Source organism: Mizuhopecten yessoensis, unplaced genomic scaffold (assembly GCF_002113885.1).
Source record: "Mizuhopecten yessoensis strain PY_sf001 unplaced genomic scaffold, ASM211388v2 scaffold9511, whole genome shotgun sequence".
NCBI lineage: Eukaryota > Metazoa > Mollusca > Bivalvia > Pectinida > Pectinidae > Mizuhopecten > Mizuhopecten yessoensis.
Genome location: NW_018408084.1, coordinates 165756 through 186134, shown reverse-complemented (window position 1 = coordinate 186134; position 20379 = coordinate 165756). Strand labels below are relative to the sequence as shown.

The 20379-nt window shown below is 36.9% G+C and overlaps 1 protein-coding gene across 1 annotated transcript; it reads left to right on the top strand.

Annotated features, from left to right (window-relative positions):
* The first annotated feature begins 205 nt into the window (after nucleotides 1-205).
* LOC110458261 (tctex1 domain-containing protein 1-A-like) lies at nucleotides 206-18983 on the top strand. The gene is made up of 3 exons (XM_021509874.1): nucleotides 206-422; nucleotides 15347-15379; nucleotides 16852-18983. Exons 2-3 carry the CDS (start codon nucleotides 15353-15355, stop codon nucleotides 17476-17478), a joined length of 654 nt encoding a protein of 217 aa, XP_021365549.1. The 5' UTR covers nucleotides 206-422; nucleotides 15347-15352; the 3' UTR covers nucleotides 17479-18983.
* The last annotated feature ends 1396 nt before the right edge of the window (nucleotides 18984-20379 follow it).

Here is a 20379-nt window from a genome sequence, read left to right as displayed (position 1 = left end):
TCTAACCTGTTTTACATAGCATCACTGAGGATAATCACTCTCATGCTTTGATTCAACAAAACCTTATTGATACACAGTCGTTTTGTTACATACTTTTCGTCTTTTGTTATATGTAGTATTGGACATATGCAGCATTACTTTGAACTAATTTAGGAATTAACGTTATTTTATTGAATGGTCAATTATTGGACCATGTGTATATTGCGATGTCAACACGTGACTTGATGAAATACCATTACAACATGTAATGCCGAGATTAACACATAAGTAGTGACTTCTTTCCCGTCAGGTAGATTACCTCTCTACATAGCGGTGTGGACTCTTTAACGGATAATCTGTTAATACAGAGTTTGGTGTTGAAGAGAGAACACGTGTAACTATAAAGGTTAAACGGCCAGGCAAACAACACAGTGCCTAGTAAGGTGAGTTCTTTATGTTTCTTTTCCCCCGACAGTAACTGTTTAGTTTAAAAATGAAACTTACTTGTGTATACATGTATTTCCTTTTCACGTTTATATGTGAATATAAATATATATCTATTTGGAGAAACATTAGCACGAGTTGTTGGGGTATGAACAAAGGTAAAAGGTAGAAAATAGCTTTTACCTGTAAATGGTATTTTTAATAAACAACATTCTGTTTATGTGTTTCCGAATAAGCACCCAATACTCTCTCTTGCAGTACATAGGGAATAGGTATTTCTGTATTTATTTAGTGTCGCAATACTCCAAGTCTCTTACAGGACAGTGGTAATAAGTATCACTGTGTTATCAGTGTCCCAATACACCAAGTCTCTTACAGTACAGTTGTAATAGGTGTCACTGTATTACCAGTGTCCCACTACTCCAAGTCTCTTACAGTTCAGTTGTAATAGGTGTCACTGTATTACCAGTGGCCCACTACTCCAAGTCTCTTACAAGACAGTGGTAATAGGTGTTACTGTGTTATCAGTGTCCTAATTATGTAGGATTCTTACAGTACAGTGGTAATAGGTGTCACTGTGTTATCAGTGTCCCAATACTCCAAGTCTCTTACAGGACTGTGGTAATAGGTGTCACTGTGTTATCAGTGTCCCACTACTCCAAGTCTTTTACAGGACAGTGGTAATAGGTGTCACAATGATATCAGTGTCCCAATACTCCAAGTCTCTTACAGTACAGTGGTAATAGGTGTCACTGTGTTATCAGTGTCCCCATTCTGTAGGATTCACAGGACAGTGGTAATAAGTGTCCCTATGATATCAGTGTCCCACTACTCCAAGTCTCTTACAGTACAGTGGTAATAGTTATCACTGTGTTATCAGTGTCCCAATACTCCAAGTCTCTTACAGTACAGTGGTAATAAGTGTCCCTATGATATCAGTGTCCCAATACACTAAGTCTTTAACAGTACAGTACTAATAGGTGTCACTGTGTTATCAGTGTCCCAATTCTGTAGGATTCACAGGACAGTGGTAATAAGTGTCCCTACGATATCAGTGTCCCAATACACCAAGTCTCTTACAGTACAGTGGTAATAGTTATCACTGTGTTATCAGTATCCCAATACTCCAAGTCTCTTACAGTACAGTGGTAATAAGTGTCCCTGTGATATCAGTGTCCCAATACACTAAGTCTTTAACAGTACAGTACTAATAGGTGTCACTGTGTTATCAGTGTCCCAATTCTGTAGGATTCACAGGACAGTGGTAATAAGTGTCCCTACGATATCAGTGTCCCAATACACCAAGTCTCTTACAGGACAGTGGTAATAGGTGTCACTGTGTTATCAGTGTCCTAATTATGTAGGATTCTTACAGTACAGTGGTAATAGGTGTCACAATGATATCAGTGTCCCAATACTCCAAGTCTCATACAGTACAGTGGTAATAAGTGTCACCGTGTTATCAGTGTCCCACTACCTCAAGTCGCTTACAGTACAGTGGTAATAGTTATCACTGTGTTATCAGTGTCCCAATCCTCCAAGTCTCTTACAGTACAGTGGTAATCGGTGTCACTGTGTTATCAGTGTCCCCATTCCCCTAGTCTCTTACAGTACAGTACGTGGTAATAGGTGTTACTGTGTTATCAGTGTCCCAATTCTGTAGCATTCTTACAGGACAGTGGTAATATGTGTCACTGTGTTATCAGTGTCCTAATTATGTAGGATTCTTACAGTACAGTGGTAATAAGGGTCCCTATGTTATCAGTGTCCCAATACTCCAAGTCTGTTACAGTACAGTGGTAATATGTGTCACTGTGTTCTCAGTGTCCCCATTCCCCTAGTCTCTTACAGTACAGTGGTAATATGTGTCACTGTGTTCTCAGTGTCCCCATTCCCCTAGTCTCTTACAGTACAGTGGTACTAGTTATCACTGTGTTATCAGTGTCCCAATCCTCCAAGTCTCTTACAGTACAGTGGTAATCGGTGTCACTGTGTTATCAGTGTCCCCATTCCCCTAGTCTCTTACAGTACAGTACGTGGTAATAGGTGTTACTGTGTTATCAGTAATAGGTGTCACAATGATATCAGTGTCGCAATACTCCAAGTCTCATACAGTACAGTGGTAATAAGTGTCACCGTGTTATCAGTGTCCAAATACACCAAGTCTCTTACAGTACAGTGGTAATCGGTGTCACTGTGTTATCAGTGTCCCCATTCCCCTAGTCTCTTACAGTACAGTGCGTGGTAATAGGTGTTACTGTGTTATCAGTAATAGGTGTCACAATGATATCAGTGTCGCAATACTCCAAGTCTCATACAGTACAGTGGTAATAGGTGTCACTGTGTTATCAGTGTCCCAATTCTGTAGGATTCTTACAGTACAGTGGTAATAAGGGTCCCTATGATATCAGTGTCCCAATACTCCAAGTATCATACAGTACGTGGTAATAGGTGTCGCTGTGTTATCAGTGTCCCAATACTCCAAGTCTCTTACAGTACAGTGGTAATAGGTGTCACTGTGTTATCAGTGTCCCCATTCCCCTAGTCTCTTACAGTACAGTACGTGGTAATAGGTGTTACTGTGTTATCAGTGTCCCAATTCTGTAGGATTCTTACAGGACAGTGGTAATAGGTGTCACTGTGGTATCAGTGTCCCAATACTCCAAGTCTCATACAGTACAGTGGTAATAGGTGTCACTGTGTTATCAATGTCCCACTAATTCAAGTCTCTTACTGTACAGCGGTAATAGGTGTCACTGTGTTATCAGTGTCCCAATTCTGTAGGATTCTTACAGTACAGTGGTAATAGGTGTCACTGTGTTATCAGTGTCCCACTTCTCCAAGTCTCTTACATTACAGTGGTAATATGTGTCACTGTGTTATCAGTGTCCCAATACTCCAAGTCTCTTACAGGACAGTACGTGGTAATAGGTGTCACTGTGTTATCAGTGTCCCAATACACCAAGTCTCATACATTACAGTGGTAATAGGTGTCACTGTGTTATCAGTGTCCCAATACTCCAAGTCTCTTACTGTACAGCGGTAATAGGTGTCACTGTGTTATCAGTGTCCCAATTCTGTAGGATTCTTACAGTACAGTGGTGATAGGTGTCACTGTGTTATCAGTGTCCCACTTCTCCAAGTCTCTTACATTACAGTGGTAATATGTGTCACTGTGTTATCAGTGTCCCACTACTCCAAGTCTCTTACAGGACAGTGGTAATAGGTGTCACTGTGTTATCAGTGTCCCACTACTCCAAGTCTCATACAGTACAGTGGTAATAGGTGTCACTGTATTACCAGTGTCCCACTACTCCAATTTGTAGTGGTATATGTAGTACTGATGTGTGGTAAATTATATTTAGTCGTATATGTAGTACTAATGTGTAGTAAACTATTTGTAGTGGAACATGAAGAACTGCTGTGTGGTAAATTATTTGTAGTGGTATATGTAGTAATGATGTGTAGTAAACTATTTGTTGTGGAACACGTACATATACCGCTACAAAAAAACCCACACTCCATTACTACGTGTACCACAACAACACGTAATACTGGAGTGTGGTAAACTATTTGTATTGGTACATGAAGAACTGATGTGTGGTAAACTATTTGAAGTGGTATTTGTAGTTTTGATGTGTGGTAATCTATTTGTAGTGGTATATGTAGTGCTAATGTGTGGTAAATTTTTGTTGTGTTACACGTAGTACTGATGTGTGGTAAACTATGTGTTGTGGTATATGTAGTACTGATGTGTAGTAAACTATGTGTTGTGGTACACGTACATATACTGCTACAAAAACATACCACTCTCCAGTATTACGTGTACCACAACAACACTTTATACTGGAGTGTGGTAAGATATTTGTAGTGGTACATGAAGAACTGATGTGTGGTGCATTATTTGTAGCAGTATATTTAGTACTGATGTGTGGTGAACTATTTGTAGTGGTATATGTAGTATCTATGTGTGGTAGACTATTTGTTGTGGTACACGTAGTACTGAGGTGTGGTAAACTATTTGTAGTGAAACATGAAGAACTGATGTGTCGTAAAATATTTGTAGTGGTGCAAGTAGCACTGATGTATTATAAACTATCTGTAGTGGTATATGTAGTACTGATGCATGGTAAACTATTTGTGGTGGTATATGTAGTACTGATGTGTGGTAAATTAGTTGTAGTGGTATATGTAGTACTAATGGTGGTAAATTATTTGTAGTGATATATGTATTATTGATTTGTTTTAAACTATTTGTTGTGGTACACGAAGAACTGATGTGTGTTAAATTAGTTGTAGTGGTATATGTAGTACTGATGTATGGTAAACTATTTGTGGTGGTATATCTAGTACTGATGTGTGGTAAGTAATGTGGTGGTATATCTAGTACTGATGTGTGGTAAGTTAGTTGTAGTGGTATATGTAGTACTGATGGTGGTAAATTATTTGTAGTGATATATGTATTATTGATTTATGGTAAACTATTTGTAATGGTACATAAAGTACTGATGTAGTAAATTATTTGTAGTGGTATATGTAGTACTGATATATGGTAAACTATTTGTATTGATATATGTATTATTGATTTGTGGTAAACTATTTGTGGTGGTACATAAAGTACTGATGTAGTTAATTATTTATAGTGGTATATGTAGTACTGATATATGGTAAACTATTTGTATTGATATATGTATTATTGATTTGTGGTAAACTATTTGTGGTGGTACATAAAGTACTGATGTGTGGTAAATTATGTGTAGTGGTGCAAGTAGTACTGATGCATTATAAACTATTCGTAATGGTATATGTAGTATTGATTTGTGGTAACCTATTTGTGGTGGTATATGTGGTACTGTTGTGTGGTAAACTATTTGTAGTAGTAGACGAAGAACTGATGTATGGTAAACTATTTGTGGTGGTATATGTAGTACTGATGTATGGTAAACTTTTGTGGTGGTATATGTAGTACTGATATGTGGTTAATTATTTGTAGTGGTATATTGAGTACTGATGTGTGGTAAATTATTTGTAGTGGTATATGTAGTATTGGTGTGTGGTAAATTATTTGTATTGGTATATGTAGTGCTGATGTATGGTAAACTATTTGTGGTGATAATTGTAGTATTGATGTGTAGTAACTATTGGCAGTGGCATATGTAGTACTAATGTGTGGTAAACCATTTGCAGTGGTATATGTAGTACTGATGTATGGTAAAATATTTGCAGTGATATATGTCTTTTTTGCTTATTTCTATAATTTTTATCTCAAGACACCAAACAGAAAGCTATTTATAGCCATAAAGAGAGAGCTTACGAAAATAGCTTCATTAGAATCTAGGGCTTCGAGAGCTAATAGGATATTCGTTCGTCTTCGTTCGCGATAACGAGGTTTTTCGTCATGTCCTTGTTGATGTATGTCTTGGTAAACTGTTCGCAATATCGAGAGTCGATTTATCATGAAAAACACGCCAAGCTGACAATGACAAAGTATGATGTTAGATAGTTTTCTCGCCTGAGAGAGGAGTATTACCGGCATACACACGGTAGCCTTCAATTTCAGTTAAATGTTATTTCGAGTGCCAAACTTTAAATGTCACTTTACATCTATATGCAGGACATCAAGCATACTTAGATAATCCCATTTGGCACGCTTTTGCAGAAACATTCTCGCTGCTGGTCTCACTTTGTATATTGACAAAACACGATGAACAAATGCACAACGGATCAGTACGGACTTGTTCACCCCAATAAACATGATTCCTACCTGTACACAAACTTAATTTGCCCAGCGTTCTTAGACACTGTCTATGCGCTACATCTTAATCAGTCTGCGGGGAGTATGCGGGTAAGTACAGAATACACGCGACATTTACACTGTATACATACAGTTTACCCCCGAAAGAGAAGCACTTCCTTACAAGGAAGCTATTAAGCATACCCAATAATTACCAATAAATGTGTGGTAATCAGCTCCCGAACTCACGCAGAAATCTTCATCAGACACGAGTTCACACCCTATCACAGAACGAGATAATGTGACAGTTACGTTTGAGCTAATACACAGAGGTGAAATTTTCAAATATGATATATTATGTTTTCATAACACGACTATCATATTTTAGTCTGGTGTAGAAGGATATTAATCCCGTGCCAGAAATATGCCATTGAATAAAATAGTGTTCTACTTTCTAGCACCTATGCCTAAATATGTAAGCTGCAACTTCTATATTTAAGTACACAGAGATCCGTAGAACATCTATAAGACACGTTGATGCTTTAGGGGGTCTTACATAGCTCCAAGCAAGAAAACTCCATCCTCTACCACCTTTACAAAACTAACCATAGACATGTAGGTATACGCTCTGCTACTCTATGAGGTACACTTCCCGCATTGGAATCACCTGTTTGGAAATAAAAATAAAAAGTATAGGTAAAATGTACTTGAACACTGTTTATTCTTGTTTCTACAGCAATCCGAAGATATTAGAAAATAATACCACACGCAAGGGTAGCCAAATCGGTCGTTATAATATATACAGATTCTGTACCATTGAGCATTCCGTCGAACACTACACCCCTAAACACCACAGGCAGTATTGATCCATGAATGGCCCGGTAACTTTATATTCTTCATTTAAATGTTCATTAAAATAAAGTTCATTCATGGATTTGCCTTTATTAAGTGATGCAAAAAGATTAAGTATAGTATAGGTTGGATCCCAATACTCACTGTGCGCCTCCCTGAACGGCTACCTGGATTTTGAACAAGAATTGCGGTGAAATGAAATATAAAATGTCATTAATTTAACCTATGCATTACGTTCTGGTGCGTTTGGTTGTCTGTAATATATATTTACCGCGAGGTTAGGCGTTTTTATACGCTTTCAGCTACTATTATAGTAAAATCGTACCATACCAGTTTCTTTGATCACCATTGAAGTACATTTTAAGGATTTGACATTACATTTAGATGAGATGCTATGATCTTGGCAGTTTTCCAATGAATCACCAACTAAATTGAAAGACTGAAGTTCTGACCTACCCACTCTGCATCAACAAAACCTTTCCTACACATAGTATTAAAGAGCACAGGGACCTGATACTTTGTTACAGCTATATTTGGACCTAAACTAAGGTGTTCAGAGTAATTTTACATGTTTCAGGGGTTTAGATCGTCTTTCGATAAAAATGACACCCCAATGATCATATCCATATATATGATCAATAGGGGTGGCATTTTTACCGGAAGTCGATCTAAACCCCAAAAACATGTAACAATTAAACACAACTTTTTCTTTATCCATGTCATGAATACTTCGTAGGACGAATTAAAGTTAATAGTACATATGTTTATGCATTGTTTATGTGTTGATATATAATTTATGTTGTGTCTTGTTATAGGTTTAGATGTCTCATTACCAGCCCGTATGTGTGTGCTATTTCGTTGTGTCTTTATTTCGAGGCGAAACGACGACATTAAATAAGTTTAAAATGTTGTGATCTTGGCGCAAATTAACGAAACGACATTTTAACTTACCTAAATGTCGTGATCTCGCCGCGAAATAAAGAAACAACGAGAATTTAACTTTACTAAATGTCGTGATCTCGCCGCGAAATAAAGAAACAACGAGATTTTAACTTCACTAAATATCGTGATCACACCGCAAAATAACGAAACAATGACATTTTAACTTTACGAAATAACGAAATGGCACAAATAAGCCACCATACATAACCTAAGCTGTTCCAAGGATGTGAAATCTTAATCACATACTCATCACAATTGTAGATGTATGTTTCGTTTATATGTATAGACCCATCGTTACCGCTGTTTTGTTTACAGTGTATATCGATTGTACTTACTATTCATAGATTTAAATTAATACCTACATTGTTCTACAATAGCTCTTAAATAGTCATTAATCAGTAACGATAGCTCTTAAATAGTTAATCCTCAGTGCTGTTGATATAAGCAGACACAGACATAGCGGCTATAGATGTACTTATGTAAGTGTTGGTGGTCTATGTTTGTAATGTCACATAACACTAAGATTTAATAGTGTTAAGCTCTTTAGAACTTCCACAAGTGTATTGGTTACACCGCCACATCCGAATGTATTAACTCCAAATGGAGGGTATTAGGATTAGTATGAAATCAATATTTGTGTTGATGTGGGGTTTTATATTCACTGATGATATAAGCTGTATTTAAATGGTGTTAATAAAGCGTGAGCGAGCCAAGTAACCTTGACCTACACTAAGTACAGCTGTATTGTTCGTGTTAACCTGAACTGCTGTTGTTGGATTTGTAAGGGGTTCTATTGGTTACACACTATTGACTAATTGAGTTTTTGATGTGTTAATGTTTCTTTATAAAATAAACCAAGTCCTAATCCAACAGGATACTAAGATACATAGTTAACTGTAATTGTCTTTCAAGTTCCAACACGTGACTCCGTCACTGTGTAGACTATGATGCCATCAGTCGTAAATGTAACAGACTTAGGTGTAGACGTGTCATGTCTAAGCACGAAGTTCCACCCAGATACTCAATGTGTGTATATTGGACACTCATTTCTATGTGTTTTATAAGATGTTTTTGCATCATGAGAAGTATGAAAGCACTTCTCTTAAATACTGTTAGATTGTTTTACTAACTCTAGCCAGTAACATAAACTACCTGTGTTACTATATACTCATCTATGCTATGTTGGGTAATTGTCATTGTTGTGTTCATGCTGTAAATATTGTACATTTTATGTCGACCACTAACTAAGTTCCCTCTAACTTTCGGTGATTTAAGAACGAGTTCCCTCTAATTTTCGATGAGTTAAGACGAGGTTCCTCTAATTTTCGATGAGTAAAGGACAAGTTCCCTCTAATTTTCGATGAGTAAAGGACAAGCTCCCTCTAATTTTCGGTGAACTAAGGACGAGGCTCCTCTAATTTTCGGTGAACTAAGGACGAGGTTCCTCAAATTTTCGGTGAGTTAAGACGAGCTCCCTCTAATTTTCGATGAGTTAAGGACGAGTTCCCTCTAGTTTTCGATGAGTTAAGGACGAGGTTCCTCTAATTTTCGATGGGTAAAGGACGAGTTCCCTCTAATTTTCGGTGAGTAAAGGACGAGTTCCCTCTAATTTTCGGGGAGTTAGGGACTAGTTCCCTCTAACTTTCAGTGATTTAAGGACGATGTTACTTTAATTTTCGATGAGTAAAGGACGAGTTCCCTCTAATTTTTGATGAGTAGAGGACGAGTTTCCTCTAATTTTTGATGAGTAAAGGACGAGTTTCCTCTAATTTTTGATGAGTAAAAGACGAGTTCCTTCTAATTGTTGCGATTTACATGCAGGGATAAAGGAGAAGTTTACAAAAAAGTGACCCTTGATTAGGCTAAGCCTGTATGAACACGTTCATGAACCGCATCAGTATGTCAGTTGCTTTATTAAATTAGAAGTATAAATGTGTAAATTGGTAAAATATATTTTGTAACTGTTAGCTTATGATTGTTTTTGTAGTTAAGATTTGGCCCTCAAAAAAACCCCGAAAAAAAATCTAATCTTCAGTAATACACGTCATTTAAGAGTTGCAAATATGTGTTCTTTTCGTCAAAATACAATTTCAAAATCGTCGAGTGTCGTTTCACTTTTGGTTTGGTTTGTGTGTGTTTAACGTCCTTTTTACAGCTAAGGTCATTTAAGCCTCAGTCACACATTAAGGATTTTTACTGCCGTCCTTGAAAGGACCACTCCCGATAAAAATTTGTCAAAAGTCTGTTCAAGATCCTGTTATTCGTGGCGGGAAATTCACAAATTTGTGAAAACGTTTATTTGATCATGACAACAATCAGATATTGCTCAGGAAGCCTCCCGATTCAGCCGTTTCCTGCCGAATTCGTCCCAATTCTCCCGTTCTCAATCCGAATCTGATCCGATTTGTATCTTCCGCATGGTTAAAAACGACCGAATATTTCCCGACGGGGTCCCGATTCTCCCGATTCTCCCGAACGCGATCCGACAGAGATCCGACATTGAACGCATTCGGCAAGATCTGGACGCAATTTGAACTTAATCGGCTGGAAACGGCAATGAAAAAACTCTCCAAACCTTGACCGTTCATCACGACAGCGTCCTGATCCACACGACACCGTCTAAACACCGTCCAGACAACACAGGATATTGTTACGATTTTGATCCGATACAGCAGTATCTGTCACGATATAGTCACGATTGTAAGCCGACTAGACAAAATCGGTTGAGTTTCTCGAATGTTACGGGACGCGCCTAACTGTCGGCAGTGATTGGCCGACCTCTACGGACCTTTCCCGATCCGTAGGACTCTGTTACGGCGTTCAGACAATGATAGGACACTCCAGATCATTGAGGATAGTAATCCGACTTTTCGCTTTCGTGTCGTAGCGCTGTCTGATCCCAAACACGGGAGCTATAATTGGCACTGTGTGAACGCCGCATTAAAGGTGTTTGAGGAAAGCCGGTGGCGGAGGGCTAGTGGTAGCAGAATGCCAGACGCCTTAACGACTTGGCCATCGCGGCCCCCGTCGTTTACAAAAATCCTTCTCTGCTATTGGACGTTTCCATGATTTGTATTGCTTTGGGCAAATCGATTAAATACTTAGGTGTTTTATTTAAATTAATAAAAGTAAAGTTAATCATTTCTCTATTTTAATGACTTTAATTACCCTATGAATTATTAAATTGTTTATCGAATACATTGTACTACAAGTGGATCAAGTCATACGATACAATTATATTAACAGTCGATTGAAATTACTTGAAAAATGATAACTTATTATTTTTACAACAATTATGAAAGAAGTTATTTAACTTATTTTAATCACTCATGTTGGCCCGGATGTTAGCGCGCTGGGGGTCTTGATGTATGAAGAAACCGGAGTACCCGGAGAAAACCTATGTGATCGGGCAGTTGACCCCATACCTTTTCACGTCCGACAGGGGAATCGAACACCGGCCGCCTTCGTGAAGGGCAAGTGCGCTATCCACTGTGCCATCCGGCCACTACTTTTACTTGGGTTGTTCCGTTTGTAAGACAAGACATCACTTGACTGAGAGTAACTACTGAAACGCATTGCAGTAAAACCAAAATTGTCTATTTACTGTTGTGATGATAGTACTGCATTCATTGGTTGTTTTTATTACCCCCTATATATAAAGAGGAAAGTTGGATATGAATTCTCCTGGGCGTAATAGAATATGTTACCGGTAGCGGGGAAAGCCTTTAATTTAATAACACACGTATATACAACATTAGATGGAACCTTAATAGTGTTATATTTATTTAGTGAGTTTTCTGATAGGTAATTATGTGTCAATTCTGTTTGAAGAAACACCATTGGCATTCAGACGGCAAAGTATTACAGTAGTACCAAAACAATAGGAGGTATTACAGCAGACTCAATGTCTTTAGTGTGTGGTTGAGATCTAGACTACTGCGGGCTTATTACCCAGTACTAAACTCGTTGCATGCTAGTTCTGATATTGTCGTGCAATATACAGTTATCGTATTTGCGCGTTGATTTAAACTTTTTCCTGAAACCGAAATGGGAAATAATTGCAAATTGAGTAACATTTATTCCCATATCGTACATAATTATAAAAGAATATACTAAGAAAGTTGATCGTCTGAACGAATGTGTCAAGATAAATATGTCTGTATTGGATTAGTTTAAATTTTCTTTTATTTCAGTTCAATGAAGTTAAAGACAAAGGGAAATAGGAACAAGTGTCACAGACACTAATGTAAACCTATCACCAAGTATACTAAACAACAACTAATACATTGTATATTCAATACGTGATAACACCATTCATACACACATCACACGCATATATATATATACCAATAATTAATGGAAATAACAATAGTTTAATCTTCCTAAGAGTAAGATGGTTGGGGTAAGATATATATTGTACAAGTTTACAAGTCATATTATTCAGTTATAGAAAATCTGCCAGTTTTAAGTACATAATTCTGTACAGCTAGAAATATTAACTTATTTTCAGCCAATGAAAACGAATCATCTCCAAATAATAATAACTCCAAAGTAATATTATGGGCAAATACTGTAGGTAGCGTCTTCTTATTTGATCGTACCTGTTACATTCCAATACAAACATGTTTATTGTCTTCGACTTCACCACACATGCATAATGGAGATGGAGAAATATTTTTAGCAAATAAATGACCATTTAAGGAGCTACACTCCATTCGTAGTCGTGCGTGATATATTTAGCCCTTGCGGGTACCAACGTTGTAATAGGTAGGCGTTTTCTTAGTATGTTGCTTGGCTAGATAGGATTTTAAAGCAGAAGTAGACGGATTTGATCGTACATTTTGTGGAAGACTATTCCATTGGTCTATAACAAAAGGTAGATATGACTGCTTATAAAAGGAAGTTTTGCTCAATATTGGAGTAATAAAGGAATGGTCGGAGTTTGTGGTATCATATCGATGCCCTTCCGATACAGTACGTGTGATAAGGCTATATAAATATTCAGGTTTATATTGATAGAACATTTTATGGAACTAGATAAATTTATGATTTTGCCTCCGATCGAATAAACTGACCCAAGCTGATTCATTGAAAAGTTTGTAAATGCTTACTAATTTAGTTGCATCTGTTACAATTCGAGCGGCTTCAATATTGAGGTTTTCAAGTGTCTTTCCCAACTCATTCGGAATGTTCTCCCACACTATATCTCCATACTCAAGTAGAGATTGTAAAGTATTTCTATCAAGCTGGAATTTTAAGGTTCGCATGAGGTTGAGCTTAGGTGACGTTTTAGAGATGATGTAATTGACATGATCTGACCAACTACCGTTTGAGGAGAAAAATACTCCGAGGTGCTGATGGAAAGATACGTTATTTATAGGAATTTGGTTCGTATGTAAGAGATGGTGGTTGGGAGAGTTTCTTTTCCTACTTATGACGATAGTTTCAGATTTATTTGGGTTAAAGTCTACAAGCCACTGGCGTAACCATGCATTTATTTTGTCTAAGTCCGATTCCAGGATTTCATGTGTCGTAATTGGAGTTTAAATCAAACACAATATCATTAATGTACATCAAGAAGAGCAGAGGTCCAATGATAGAGCCTTGGGGTTCCCCGGCATTAATAGATGCCCAATTAGAACTGAAATTATTTAAATTAACTCTTTGTTTTCTGTCAAGAAGATAATCTTCAAACCAGGTTAATAACTTTCCACATATGCCAAGTCTTTGAAGTTTGAAAAGAAGGCCTCGATGTCAGACACGGTCGAAAGCCTTGCTGATATCACAGAATACTGCTCGAATATTTCTTTGTCTGAGTCTAGAGCTTTACCAAAGTCGTTAGATATACTAAGTAATTGGTTTATAGTAGAGTCGCCGGGTGTGAAACCTGATTGACAGCTAGTAATAAGGCTATTTTGACGAAGAAAATTGTACAAATATTTAAATATGAAGCGTTCAAATACTTTTCCTAAGACACTTATTAGAGATATGGGACGATAATTCCTGACGTCATCTCGTTTTCCTTCTTTATGAACAGGTATGACGTTAGCTCTTTTCCATGGCGATGGAAATTTAGACGTGGCAAGACATTTGTTAAAAAAGAAGGCAAGAGGATTACAAAGAACATTGGCTGTCTCTTTTAAGACTTTGGGGCTAACTAGGTCGGGTCCAACTGCTTTCGACGGATCCAGATTAACCAGTATATCTTTGACGTCATCGCTTGTTATTATAATTTGACCAAGTTTGTTGGGAGAGATACACCAGTTATCTTCCGGAAGTACGGTAGCGGAATCATCAACTCTAGCTTGGCTAGAAAAATAAGAATTGAAAATATTAGCCTTGTCAGCATCGTCATCGTAATAATTTCCATCACTAATAATGACAGGGATGTGGGATTTTTTGTGTCTGTTTTCATGAATTTGTTAAGAACTTTCCACCATGACTTTGAACGATTTGGGACAGATAGTTCTAGCGACAGTTTGTTGAGATACTTGTCTTTGGACTGCCTAATTAGGTTGACACACTTATAGCGTATATGTCTAACTCTAACCTGTCACAATCTCTATTAGTCTGTTTTGCCCTTTTATGTATTTTTTTTTACGTTTTGAAATCAACTTTTTTATATCGTGACACATCCAAGGTAGATCTCTACTTTTAACCACAATAGTTTTATTTGAAATACAGACATGGAAAATTCTCTCTAATATGCCTGTCAGATTTCTACATGATTCATCTATGTTATTTGAGTCAAGAAATGACCAGTCCGTATTCATTACCATCGTTTTATACTTTTAAAAATCAGCGTGCTTGTAAAGCCATACCTTACTATTGAAGGATTTAGCTGTAGTTTTGGTAGAATTAAAAATTCCAAATACAGGTCAGTGATATCGTAATGGTTGGTCTAGGAACGATTCACCAACAAATGTTTGATTTATTATTGAATGGTTGCTGACAAGAATAAGATCTAGCAGAGAGGAAGTATTTTCAGTAAAATCGGTACATTGGTGTATTGGATTAATATGAATAAGGTGTGCGCGTTTAAAACCTTATATTTATTATGTGTTTGCGCGTCAAGAACTTGTATATGTGTATGTTATATGCGGTAATATGTAGCGACCGTACCGCATTAGTGGTGTATCAACTGAGGTTATCCCGATGTCCTTGTTTTGTTTTTGCCGATATTAACTGAGGTTATCCTTGTTTTGTTTGACATATGTTTCTGCTAGCTCTGATCTCCTCGTTTTGTGTTGAACAATAGTATGTACTTTTTATTGTTATATCCTCTTAGTTTTCGCGGACGTTTTCTCTTATTTCATTTCCACTGAATAACTAGATTATAATTATTGCTATTAAACAATCGCATTACAAATGTTAATGTTGAATTTTTTTTTTCAGGAAAACATGGCGCAACCTGAATCACCATCACAGGTAAACTGATTTTTCCTCTTATATAGTTATATATACAAATCCGAATCTTTTGGTCTGTTAATAACTATGGTTTTATAGATAGTTGTCACTTTCGATTGCCTTCTCTTCTCTTTAATGTGGTCTACAAGTGAATTATTACTGGTCTGTTAGCTGTCTGATTGTATGTGACCGCAAGCTGGTGTTGTTCAATTACCATATAAGCAATGACCCAGATTTACATTCGACTTTGTTTTAAAATACCAGCTAATTATAGCGTACTGTATATTTCTCTGGTATTCATAATGTATTAAGAATATTCGTGCTTACAAATATCGAAACCTCAATATGAGACTGAAGATTTGTAAAAAAAATTCTGTTTACTATCCAGATTACTTATATGAAAACATTAAACAAAATCGATACAAGATATTTTCGTAATTCAAGAAAAAACAAGAACTGCATAAAGTTTTTTTCCCTATTAATAATCGTTGTTCAATGGAGATAAACTAGTGGCAGGCATATTCTTAGATGTCTTGGTATTACTATTTTCTCCCGAACAGTGGTATCCTGAATGATCTTGACATGTTGGTTTCTGTGCTGGTATCCATCATTTTGCCATAAATACGATACGGATATAAAATGTAACGCATTTGCAAAACAACCTCTTACTTAAGTCAATATAAACGCACTTTTTAATCCTAGAGATGGAATCTTTTGGTCGATGAAGTTACGGATATGCTTTTAACTGTCCGCCACAACGCAGCGGTAACGTGAATCAGTTCTCCGATTGCCCTATTAGCGTGTTCAAAATGCTTCACTTTATTGAACTTTAAAGTTGAAAAACGACACATGAAAGTACCAACCCGTAGATACGTACGTCCTCACTAGTGATACTACACCCATAAAATACAAACACGCCGAATGGTTGCGTACAAACAGTTGATATACGATCAATAAAAATGCATTTCTACATCCTTGTGATACATTTAACAGCAATAAACACAAAAAAAACAACAACAAATGAGATGCTTTAAAGGTGGCATGGCAGTAGTGTAATCGATCCAATATTCACAGTGTATTAACGGGCGACAACTCTCTGACATGTTTGACGCAGAGTTACGCTCAAGGTTTTGAAATAAGTTTCACATTAAACTGACGAGAGAAATTGTACAATTTTGATATCTGCAATAATCTGTCAATGCATATATCATCATCACATGAACTGGGAGACAATGTGCGCTAGTAGCGAGTCCGTGAAGGTCTATATATGCAGACAAATACAATTAACACATGTTCTACGCCAAGCTCTCTTTTATATGTGTATATTCTCCATTTAGTCGCTTGATTAAAAATTGATATGAATAACTTAATAAAGTATATACTCTATATGCTCAAGGTAATACGAAGCTACTTCATCTTGTATCAGTATTGATATAAACTGGGGCCATCTATAGTTATCCGTGAACTGATAAATGTATTTTGCCTACACACAGGCCAGTGCGACCACCGCTGATTCTAAGCTTCAATCCGGAGACGGCGACACCTTGGTCACTCAATGGAAACAGCGACGAACGTCCATCATGTCCAAGGCATCGTCGGGGGTTCAGATAGATGAATCTAAACCAGTTGTTTCCAATCGCAGACGGTCCACTTTCAAAGGGATTGCATCATCAATAACCTCCCTGCTGCAGGTACGGAGAGCAACAAAAGGACGATTGAGCATCCCCGGATTAGACGAGCTCAAATTCCCTAAAGAAAAAATGGAAAACACGTATAAAATGCAGCCTGATCAAGGTCAAATTTTCAAGACAAATGATATTAAATCCATAGCTCAAGAAGTGATGGAGCAGACATTACATAGTGTAAAGTATAATTCAAGCATTTGCAACAGATTGGTATGTGACATTTCTCAGACGATAAAGAACAGAGTAAGAGGGCTCAACATGGCGCGATATAGAGTCGTCGTTTACGTTTTCATTGGACAGTGCAACGGCCAGAGTACTATGCAGATGGCCAGTCGGTGTGTCTGGGACGCCTCTACTGACAACTTCTGTACCACCACATACACGAACGATTCACTAGTGGCTGTGGCTTCTGTGTACGGTGTATACTACGAGTGAAGGTATATCTACCGGAAAGTAAACCGTCATGAATGGTTTGCCGACCGTAACATACATCTGAATGTACCAAGGACGCTAGTTAATAAAACAATAAAGAAATAAACAATGTTATGGTACTGGTAACATGCAGTTTTGAAGTAATTTAATTTGACGGGCCACAAAATCCAAACTGACATTGCATTTACACACGGGAAAGTCTCGGTGGAAACAATGTACCTTATTCTTGGTTTTCTTAACCGTTGTAGTAATTTCTTTAAACCGTCGGGGAAACGTAAACAGTGATATAGATTCAGTTAGTTGGACAGCTGGGATAAGAGAATATCGACTGAAACCTCTACTGGAGCGCCGAATATAGCTGGCGACACACAGAATCGTTTTTATAAATTTGTGGAATATGTCCCGAGAGACAATGTCGGCTGCTGTATTCGTCAATAAATGCTCCTATTACGCGGTCTAGTATTTTTTCTTAAGCTTTACAGGCAATTCACGTTCTATCGGAGCTATTAAGTATAGACTTGGTTTATCCTTATTTGTCGGTAAGTGTGAGCTATTTTAATCTTCAACTAGATTTCCTCGGGGAGTTGCAGGACAGTACCTGACAACGACGAAAGACTAATCTTTTAGCACAAAAATAAGGTATTCATATTTCGACGAATTATGCTGACAACATGAATCTCAGTTTTGTTCTCAAAATTGTGTTATAAATATTGTTGTTAATATATGAAACATGCTATAGAAGACTATACCAAGATAGTGTTTAGATTTAAGAAACGAACATTGACCGTTATTAATCGGTTATTTTATAGGACATTTACGTACGTCTTAAACGATGGAGAAACATGGTGGACTTTGCTATACGAGTGATAAAGAAGAAATTGTAAATTAGCTCCAAAGGTTCAATGGAGGATGGGAACGCTCTGCTTTCGAACATCTGTTCTTTTTATGTATTTGAGTTACTTAATTATCTGTTTTCAGATCGCCATCATGTAATGTTTCTGATTTTTGGATAATTCATTCATTTATTGGAAAAATTCCTTGTCCCGTACATAATGTATGTTTGTTTTGCATTAAAACATATTTAGATACAGCTATATGCTTCACAACTATAATTGTATTTGACCATATGTGATATTATATCACTTTATAGAAAGGATGGAAGAACATCATATTTACATAATTTACTTCATGTATTTACAATACACCATTATCTATGTTAGAAAGAGAAGCCCGAAGTGTTTATACTTACATTCATGTAGGACTGTGTTCATACCATCCTATCTAGTTACTCACTAAATAAAATAATTTTGACTTGTAATATTGAGAGAGCACTCCATATAGTAATTAATATACAAAAAATATGTATACTGTGGCAATCAGATGAGAGAATGGATGTGGGAGTTTATAATTTACTTCTACAAAAGTACTGGATAGATTTTATATTTGATAGAAAGAATCCTTTTCAAAAGAATATTTTCTCTCATTTCCCTGTGTGTAAGATAGAGCTGTCCAGGGTAAAAAAGGGGTGTAGGAAATTTCTATATTACACCCCATTTCACGTGAAGTGACACAATAGCTCAACAATGACGTCACAAATTTGGAACTCTTCTATGCCGCAATGCGGAAAAGGGCCACGTGATGAAATTAAAATCTTTTCAGAAATATGGTACGCTAATTCGTTTTTGTCTAAAAAGCTCAGGGGAAAAATTGATATTTTCAAAATGTCAGCCAGTCCAAACACATTTTCATGGTTTCTGAGCTTATTCTGGTGGTTGGAATGAGAGAAAAATACTCTTTCATACCCAAGGGTGTAGGATAGGGAAATTCCACCCTCTAGATTTTCAAATTTGGCAAAACCGTCGGCATAGCCTCGGGTTTGACCAAACTTGAAACCCCTCGGGTGGAATTTCCCTGTCCTAGACCCCTGTGCATGAAATAGAGGATCTGACACGAGTGTTCATGTAATATTGAATTTATTAAACGAGTTTATTAATTTCATATGAAATTGATATGAAATTATGAGTTTAATATGAAATAGGCACTGCCTATATGCGATCGCACATAGTTCGGTAACCTTTGTGATGAAAGTGTAGATCTCGGGCGCCTGCAGCGCCCCAGCTAAGGGCTTTAAGGGACGGGATGGGCAACACTATATGACACCCCCCACTCCCCCCCCCTCCGGCGTCGGCATAAACATAACTGAAGTGGTTACTATGATGGACAAAAGGCATTCATAAGAGGTCAACACCAAGACTTTGAAAACAAAAAAAATATCCATTTTCTAGCTTAAGTTCACAAATCATAAATGTAATACTCGCTGCCTACCAAGATGTTCGAATGTCCTGTTGTTGTATGCAATAAAGAACAAATTAACAAGTATATATATATATTCATATGAAATGTACCAAGTAATGGGAAATGAGTTGTATATAATTAGTAGTTTATGTTTATATGCTTGTAGTATTAACATAATTTCAAGTTGTACTATTATTTCCACCAGGATTTGAACCTGGGTCTCCCACCAAAGAGTGGCGAGTGTGATGACCACTACACTATAGAAATATATATAGCACAACTAACCTTTTCTTTCAAGATTTCTTTCCATTTTAAAAATGTTTTAACCTTTGTATTTATATTTACATTCTCCTTCTGCTTTTCTTATCACATTTGAAATTAATATACCGGTATTATCCAAGTTTATGCCAGGCTCAGAACTACAATTTGCAATGTGTAAAAATTAATTATGATTTTTTGTTTATTCCAAGGTATATACATGTACCAGTAAAATAAAAATATCCTTAATTTTCCATTAATATTAATTATGATTCTGCAATATAATTGTCAAAAATAAGATTGCACACATATACTGGTACATTCAGGTTATTCATGACAAGTTATCACAGT